General features: G+C 36.8%; 1 protein-coding gene across 1 annotated transcript; it reads right to left on the bottom strand.

The window, feature by feature from the left end:
* Positions 1-247: 247 nt before the first annotated feature.
* nt5c2l1 (5'-nucleotidase, cytosolic II, like 1) lies at positions 248-8,643 on the bottom strand. The gene is made up of 18 exons (XM_044144159.1): positions 8,341-8,643; positions 7,440-7,513; positions 7,237-7,354; positions 7,038-7,133; positions 6,262-6,353; positions 6,079-6,136; positions 5,241-5,334; positions 5,108-5,161; positions 4,945-5,028; positions 4,829-4,864; positions 4,647-4,754; positions 4,500-4,566; positions 3,560-3,730; positions 3,422-3,473; positions 2,545-2,605; positions 926-1,102; positions 735-828; positions 248-639 (listed from the first exon to the last, which is right to left on the bottom strand). The coding sequence occupies exons 1-17, from the start codon at positions 8,364-8,366 to the stop codon at positions 736-738; spliced, it is 1,461 nt and encodes a 486-aa protein (XP_044000094.1). The 5' UTR covers positions 8,367-8,643; the 3' UTR covers positions 248-639; position 735.
* Between the last annotated feature and the right edge of the window lie 710 nt (positions 8,644-9,353).

Raw genomic sequence — 9,353 nt, 5'->3', positions numbered from 1 at the left:
CTGACCTCTGGTGAAAATGCAAAGCAATGGGCCATTAGAAACATTTTTACAGAGATAAATTGTTTCTTTGTTTTACTCTGCAACAGTCAGTGTAAGTGGTTCTACAAAATAAAGCTATTGTGAACAACTTAAACTCAGTAAAAGACTCAACAGATTTGTACTAAAAGTCTTAAATGTTTTGAGCATCAGCATGTATCATTTCCACAAATACGTGGAGTTAGTGTAAATTAATGAATAGTCAACAGGATTAATAGCAGTGATTTATTGACTTAATTCGGCAGAAGCTGCAGAAACAATAAATAATAAATTTTTTAAATTATTTTTGGAAACCATTACACAAATCTTATATTTAAAGCGCATTCTGCACCGTTTACAAGTTAAAGACTCATCCATTATCTATTCCAGCTTTTCCTTGAAGGATGCTTATCTCCAGCGGTCACTAGGTGAATGGGGGGTAAACCCTGGGCATGTCGCCAGTTCAGCACAGCAATCCCTAACATTTCGGTGTTAAATTTTTTAATCACAAAGCATTATTTATCCAGCAGATGGCGCACTAGGTGACCGATGTGACAAACCGCCCATCAGTGTGTAAATGCAGACAGGAACCTCCACTATGTTCTGCTTCGTGAAGAAACCCATCTGTGGGGCAACAACAAGAAAAAGACTCATTCAATTGTGACAGGAAACAAAGCAAATATTTATATTTGATTTCAAATCCTTAAAAAAATGCAAACCTTAGTTGCAGTTCGTTGTGTCTTTGTGGTTGTTCACGTTCTGCTCTGTTGAAGGAATGTCCGCAGAGCTTTGGGAAACTGCCTCATGGGGCATCTGGAAAAGAATCAGCCCCAATGAAAAGCTTTTAGCAGGCAACTAAAACGCTCACACAAGCTTGTTCTTATTTCAACAAGGAGGAAGGAACACAGACCAGGACAGGAGGAGCCATGAAGAGGTAATTGAAGGGGTAGTGCAGCAGGTTAATGCAGGAGGAGGAGTACAGATCTGCATAGCGAATCAGCTGGCTGGCAAACAGTGTCTGTGTGTAGCCGCTGCGCAGGAGGCTGCCCATCTGGCCGTAGGAAATGTCCATTCTGTGGGTCAGAACCTGGGAGCACACAACGTGCAACAATAAAAGCTCCAGAGAACATACATGATGCTTTGCAAAAGCATTAATCTGCTCTGAGCTTTTTCACTGGGATTTTATGTAGTGACCCAACACATGATAGTACATATTTCTGAAGTAGTTGAAAAATTACATTTGATTTTCAAATATTTTTAAAAATAAATTAATGAGAGGTGTAGAAGAGTGTTTCTGCACAGTAATCTACACATTTTTAATTGGATTTGGGTCAGAACCGTTCCAACACATATAGATGATTTGATGTAAATCCTTCAACTGGACAGCTGGGTAAATGCAGAAGGTTGATGCTCACCCTTCAATAGTTTTCCTTTCAGGAGTTAATCAAATTAACCTACACCCTTTCAAGTCTGATCAACACATCCTCCACAGCATATTACTGCCACCACCATGCTTCATACAATGTTAGCTTTCCTCCACGCAGTTCAGTTTTGGCCTTATTTGACCACGGCATCTTCTTTCACATACTTTCTGGATCTTTTTAGGGGAAACATGACTAATATTTGACTTGTCGACAGATTCTCACACCTGAGTTATAGACCTGCTTATTTTGTACAGAGCTACTGTAGCTTTCTTTGCTGCCTCTCTAATAACATCCTACATGCTTAACCCACCATTTTCGATTAACAGAATGCCTTAGCAGGTTTATGGTTGTCCCATAATCTGTTCAAACATGAATGGTGGATTTAAATGTGCTTTGTGAAATATTCAAAGCCTGGTATTGTCTCTTTTTCCAAGTAAACTAGATTGCCAACAGGTGCAGTTTTGCAACGTTCTGCCAGAAAAAACTATTACAACAATCTTTGAATTTCTGCGCTTATTTCCTGTTTGTAAAATATTATAGGATGTTTAATATTCTTATTGGTATAAAAGTGAGGAGTCTTTTATTCTTGTTTTATTATGTAAAGCACTGGATCTCCTTGTTGAGCTGTTGTAGTAATTTTATTGTGCTCATACAAAAAAGCAATACGTATTATTTTAAAAATATTTATATATATGCGTGTAAATGTGTATGTGTTAATGCATATGCTTCATAATCTCATGTATGACTTATGTATGTTATATTCTGAAAACCTAATAAATATATGTATATATATATATATATATATATATATATATATATATATATATATATATATATATATATATATATATATATATATATATAACATTTTGGACTAAGTGATACTACAGAAAGGCTCAGATTGTTTTATAATGTTTTCTTCTGGCTCAGATTAATTTTCTCAGTCAGCCCTTTCACATGAAAGTAGGACGGATTAACAAACAGACTATTTTGGGTGCTTAAGTGGTGCTTAATGAATGCATAAAGGGGCTAAATTCACTTAGCAGCAGCAACAACAACAAGGCATAAAAACCAATTCAGTTAAAACCCCATTTGATGACCTTACCTTTATTCTTGTCTGAATGTTGCTGATGTCAGGACACTCTTTGCTGCCGCTGTCTAAGTGCCTTTAATCAGAGCAAAAGAAGCAATTTTATACCCCAGCAACAAGATCAAACCAAACAAGCCAATTTAATTGAATTCATATGGTTGTAATCAGAAAGTGAAAACGGAAAATTTGACGTTTGTTCTCTATCACCAAGCTGCACCGACATTGTTAGCTGTACATCAGCTCCCCCTGGTGGCCAAAGTTAAACACCACCCATCATGCCGATAATGCGAGTGCTGGACGCATGACAAATGTTTTTTTGTCTTACGTCAACGATAAAAAACCTCTTACAACAGTAATAATATATAAAAAAGCTAGTCTCCACGTTTACCACTGCATTTAGGAGCTCTTATGAGGAAAATATGTTAGAATGTACAAGAAACTTGATATTATTTTAATAAAACAACAGTATTCTATGTAAAAAAACAAAAACAAAAAAAAAACAAAAACAGTATTCTCACCCTATCCTGTTACCTTGACTCGGTGGAGAAAAAAACCCAAGCCAACCTTTTTATGAAGGCCTTTAAAAACTGCAAGTGTTGAACATAAAAGCGTAAAAAGAATGACAAATTTTCAAGTAAAAGCAAATTAAATGTTAATAAAGATGCAAAAAAAAATCTCCAGAAAATGTGAATCCATAAGCTTTCTTTCTGCTGAATTTCAGTAAATATGATCGCACATGTTCAGGTTAACAAGCTGCAGGTGGTATATAAAAAGAGAAAACCCTGTTCAATAATCTCCCAATAATAGTTTGTCAAATAATAGCTATTCACTCTTGATTATTAACGTTTGATCTAGTACTGGCTATTTTGGTCAAATACAAACACACACTTGCCTGTACAATTCAGCCAAGAAGAAGTCAAGACGTTTCAGCTCCTCAAAAAGATCTGAAAATCAAAGAAAAAAACAAAAAAAACCAAATTAAATCAGCAAAAATGTGACAACGCATAGTATTTGAAGATGAGGTACTCACTTCTTCTTTCCTCCCACACTTGCAGCTCCTTGGTTAGCTCTGGCACGACGAGAAAGGTCTTCCAGCCTTGACGTTTCTTTGATTTGAGGATGTCTCCAAAGATGTGATCTCCAATATAGAGGATGTCCTTGCCACTGACATCCAGCAGATCAGAGACGATGTCTGACGATCCTGCACAGAGAGAAGAAAATGTGAAATAGGCTTGCAAGAGAGGCAATGTTCAAAACTTTATGAGTTCCTGGCATCTTTAGCACCAATGACTTATTTGTTTGTGTTTTTCATTGTGACTCTGTGTCTTTTCTTTTTTGTGTGTGTTAAATGTGACATGTTTGTGCACCACTCAATCTACTAGCTTTTTAGCTGCCTATATTTCAATAAACATATTTCATTGAACTATTACAGCTCAAATAATTGGTGATTATTCTCAATTTGATAACACAAAATGCTAAAAAGGAAAAAGAAGGAGAAGAAGAAGAAGAAAAACCCCAGAAACATATGAATTGCCACTTCTAATTAAGAATTGTGTTAAACAAATTCAGTAGATTTTCCATGAATAGCTATATTCTGCCCCCTACTGGCCATTGACCGTCTGAGCAGCTTAGCAAGTTTGTATTTCTGAAAGGCGCTGAGATGTGTCAACGCAAACAGAAACATTAACACAGCACATAACAACATAGTCTATAAATACAAACATAAATGCATTGTTACATGCACAACATGTTTATTTAAATGCCAACATGTCACTGAGATATTTTACTCAGTAAAACTAATTTCTAATACTTAAAAATGTAATTAATTTAAAATGAATATAAACCCTTTCATTGAGTGTCGAATAAAGTTCTTCTAACCAAACAAACTCAAGAGAACACACTACACCTTTTGGTACTCTTTCATAATCTTTAAAGTCCATACTCTCTCTAAATAATGATTTGGTCCTCACCTCCAGAGTAAACTGTACCGTGCTGCAGGTCTCCAGTGTAAGTCCCAATGCGCAGCTTTCCTGTGTTCTGCATGTCCAACATAAAATAACACACTGTTACTAATGCGATTAGTTCTTCAAATCCCCGCCAAGAGACAGTTTTCATACCGTGTCCACTTGTCTCAGCACAGTGCCATCTGCAAAGAACAGAGGCTTCCTGGTATCGACGACAACAAGGTCAAAGAAAGCACGCCACGGCTTTTTGGGGCTTCCAGGCTGCAAAAAAATAGAATAAATATTCTATTCTTTTCAAGAAAATTCACACATCAACAAAGGTATTTTAGCCTTACCTTTGGGTTACTTTCCAGTAGATACTTCATGATAGCCTAAAGCAAGAAGGAATGTTCAACAATCATCGTATTTACTCGTATTTACTCTCAAAGCCCTGCAGTCTTCATGAGCTCACCTCCGTGTAGTTGTAGTCACTATTGGTAGCCAAGAAAATCTTCGCCATCTCTTTAATTCGAGTCAGAAGCACAGGGATGTTGGGCTGTGGTGGAAACATTTGTCTTTTTAGCATTTCAACCATTCAGAACTAAAACGCACTCAGATGAGATCAGTGTACTCACATCTTTGATGACGTACTTCTCCAAATTCTTGATCGTCTGTTCTTTCAGGGTTCCCTATGGACCAGCAAGTGTGGGCTTTATTATTTAGCATAAAATCCAAGAATAAAAAACAATACATTTTTTGATGGTTTACTGTGTCATGAATAAAATCCATTGCATCTCGAACATCCTGGAACATGCTTCTGTAGGACATGAACAAGTCTCCATGCTGGAAACCTTTCTGGAGGCTGGGAGAATGAAAGATACAGACAAAAAAAATGCTCTTTTAAGCTTTAAATAGGAAGAGTTGTGCAGACACTTTCAGAGTTTGATGCTTCGGCTGTTGTTAACCCATGGAATGGCCGTTATTAGTGGTTATCAGCCTCATTGATTGGCTTCAGGCAGTCCCTCCCGTGCTTCCTGGGAGGCTCAGTAGGTTGTTATCTACCATTCATATCGCTGATCACAGCAGCTTATCCCTAATAGAAGTTTTTTTTTTCTTTTAGCTTTTTTTAAAAAAACATTATTTACAATTTACCTACTATTTGTGAGTATGATATCAATGATTTACTCCAAATAAATGGCAAATGTAACAACAAAAAAACCCTCCGGCTTTAGACGTTCCTGAGTCATTTTTAAATACCAAATTAAAGTCTAATGACTGATACATCTGGCATTTATTTGTAGTAAATTCATGATGTCCTACTCAAACTAGTACATATATTGTAAATAAAGGTTTTTTTTTTTTAAAAGCTAAGAAAAAAAATAAATAAATAAAAAATGTTTTGTCAGTGATAAGCTGCTGTGATCAGCGAAAGAATGATAAATAACCTACTGAGCCTCCCAGGAGGCACAGGAGGGACCGCCTGAAGCCATTCAATGGGGCTGATATCACTAATAACGGCCATTCCATGGGTTGATAACATGCAAAGCGGGTGGTTTGCAACATAAATGAAAGGTGCATTAAGAAACTGATAAGCATGTTCACTCACTTTGAGTATCTGGTGCATCGAGTAAAGAAATCCACCAGACATGCATAAAGATAAGTCTCTAAAAAAAAATAAAATGAAAGAAAATGTATTATTTCATGATGTCACACATCTACATATGTAATTGTATGTTTTATTTAGATTTTAGAAATTATGAAATCACATAGAAATGAATTCATGTCATACCCGACAGATTGAAGAGGGTGTTAAGAATGTGAAACCTGTCAGTGTCATCTCTTTGGATGAACTTGTTTCGATAGTAGTACTCAATGTCTTCCCTGTGAACCAAGCCAGAAAACATGAATTGTTACTGTATCTATCTAGATCAAAAAACTAAGTAAACTGTCCACAAATTAGCAATTTAATTTAATTTACAGTTGCCTTGTCGTTTGGTTATTATGAAATGAATTTTCTAAAGACTTTGGGTTTCATTCAGTGTGAATAAAAAGTGCTATTGTTATTTTTATTTATTTTTTTCTGCTTTATTGACTAAGTGTCTGTGTTGTTGGTTAGTTAGTATAGTTAACTATATTTAGCTAGTGATTAAATTGTTAAATTCTTTGTTTAGGTAGCTGAACAGTTGATTGGCCGCTACATGGTTAAATAGGGAGAAAAGTAATTTGTTGGCTATTGAGTAGCTGATTACTCTTTGAGTTGGTATGTTTAGTTGGTTAATTTGTTGACTGATTTGGTAATCCACTGACCACATGATTGATTAACTGGTTAAATGGATTGTTAATTAAATAACTGCTTGGTTGGTTTGCTAGTTTATTAACGGGAAAACAGTTGATTGATTGATGAATTACATTAAATTTGTTTTTATCCAATATTTTTCTGTTCCCTTCTCATAAAGCATTTATGACTGAAGTGTCCTGAATGAATGAGAATCTACAGCAGCCCACTGTGATGTAAAGAAGCAACACAACAGTCAGCACCGTTATTCAACTCGACTTTGACCTTACTCTCTAAGGAAGCGGAAACCATGACTGCAAACTAAGATGTTTCCGTTTGAATCCACCTTCAGCAGGTTCCCTAATGTTTTATCAAGGACTATCCCGCTATCAGGAGACAAGAAGAAAGGGCAAAGAAAGTGAGTTAGACAAACAGATAATTGACTTTTGCTTTGTTTCTAAAGGTGAAGCTTTAGAAACAGAGACTAACCGAGTGGGGAAGCTTGGGTCGTACGTATATCGAAGAATCTCATGAGGGTATCCAATCGACACCATTCTGTCTCTCAATAGCTCAAAGCCCATGCTCTCATAGTCAGGAGATTTATACACTACAAACAGAGAAGCCGATAGATGACTGGAATTCTGTCAGTGAGTCTGTAATCCTAGGATTTTTAGCCTTATTCCTTCACTTACTTGCCAATGTATAGTCCATGTCAAAGCCATAGCACTTAATGTTTTCCAGAGTCAGGCTCCTGTTAACAAACACCCTGCAAGTGAACACAAAAAATATGGTGAAAAATTAAAACAAAGAAAAGTTTAACATTTTATACCTACCTCCCCCTTGGGCATGTTATTTTTATTAAGCAGCCAGATTGTTAAAAAAAACTGTTAAAAAAACCCAAAAAAAAACAACAAAAAAAACTGCATTCTTACAAATGATGCTGCCACTACTATGTTTCAGAGTGGTGTTATGTTCAGGGTGATGAGCACTGTTAGCATTTTGTAAACAAGCCAACTGTTTGTTTAACTTTACACTCTTCAGTGACTTGCAGCAAAAGTACAATTTGTGCAATGTTTGTTACTTGTTTTTTTTATGATTTTGCTTCATTGTCTTTTTCCATTGCATTCTCCTAGTTTCAGCTCTTGCACTTTAGTTTGGTGTTTGAAATGGTGAAACAGCAAATCCTAGTGCATCAATGTTTTCAGGATCATCTTTTTTTCTTTTCTTCCCCCCAAAAATAATGAATGTTAAGACATTATTCCAGTAATGTGTTTACAAAATGGCATCATGTCATCTTCCTCTCAGACTTCCCTCGCAATTCAAAGGTGAACTGGACGGCTGCTGTAAATTGTTTACCTACAACAGCTTGCTTTGTGGGTTTCTTATCTGAACAGGCTGAGAGGACTTTGTTTTTTGTCGCGGGAGTTCTCACAGTTTCACGCAAACAAGCCAAAGATTAATCAAAACGCTTTTAAAAAATCGATAGTTACAAAACCTCTTTTTGCGCGAAACAAAAAAAAAAAAAAAAACTTATTATAGGTTCGTAGCAGAGGTATGGTTGTGTTGTTTTAATGTATCAGAAGCAGAACTCACTTCTTTTCAAAGTCGCTGTTGGCCATTTGCTCCACAAGAGGCTCGCAGGAAAGCTTATCTATCGCGTCCCTCGGAGGAAGCCTACGGTCAGCTGCGGTCAACGCTTCCAGCCTTCAGTCACCTCGGGGGGCTTTAAATGGTCAAAGTTGCCCAAAGATTTGGGTGGGCGTCACCTTCTCGGTGTTTTTTGTTGACGTGCGCTGTTGACTTTGCGCTTCTGTTTTCCAAACCCATCCAGCATCTCGCCCCTGGCCACACGCGTCGTCCTGAAGCACTTTCAGCTCTGAAGGTTTAGATTGCCTTATCAGTGGCTCGCACATGTACCGAGGCAGCGCGTGCATGCGTAAGTTGGTGGGAGTTCCCCCGATGATTGTCGACAGACCCCCTGATCCGAGGTTCAGCTTGTACCATCAAAGCAAAAATGCTTAAGACATTTTGATTTGTGATCTGTTTGGTTTTTTACATACAAGAGCTATAAAATCAGAAACTTAAATGTATTTCCCTTCGTTTTTGTGGGGTAGACCGATATAGGCTATGTAGCAGATGATTGTGAAGCGCATAGTAGACCCAAAGAGACCGACATGTTCATAAGGCTTTTTTATGTTCAAAAAGTGCTTTTTTTCTACACATCATATTTTCCCTGCTTTATAGAGAGGCATGGCGTAAAACTGCCACTTTCTATATTACCTAATTCATTAAAGAAATAGCATTACAAAACCATTGCTTCATTCTTCAGAGGATTGTTAGTGTAAACTTATTTCTAGAGCTTTGAGGAAGGAGCAAAGCTCTTTATTTGCCACTAATCGCCTGAAAATGTTGGGACTTGTCACTTTCAAATTGTTGTGAGCTCTTAGGGATAGAGGGACTTTAATTTGCCTGAAGAATAATATATGAATAACATAAACGAATTAATAAATCTTAAATGTAGAGCTCGCTGATGAGATCAATGGCTCCATTGACTGCCTGACATAATACTAATTGAAAGATATGGATTGTTTATTGCTACAGTAAAA

Source organism: Gambusia affinis, linkage group LG17 (genome assembly GCF_019740435.1).
Source record: "Gambusia affinis linkage group LG17, SWU_Gaff_1.0, whole genome shotgun sequence".
Lineage (NCBI taxonomy): Eukaryota > Metazoa > Chordata > Actinopteri > Cyprinodontiformes > Poeciliidae > Gambusia > Gambusia affinis.
Note: the sequence above shows the minus strand (reverse complement) of the source record. Positions and strands in the feature narration are given on the sequence as shown.

Excerpts from the sequence above, each read along its gene's own strand:
- nt5c2l1 (XM_044144159.1), bottom strand. The coding sequence starts at position 8,366 with ATGGCCAACAGCGACTTTGAAAAGAA. Across the intron at positions 5,335-6,078 it reads CGATGCACCAGATACTCAAA|CCTCCAGAAAGGTTTCCAGC; the intron begins GTGAGTGAACAT and ends TCATTCTCCCAG. Across the intron at positions 3,731-4,499 it reads CGGTACAGTTTACTCTGGAG|GATCGTCAGACATCGTCTCT; the intron begins GTGAGGACCAAA and ends CTCTCTGTGCAG.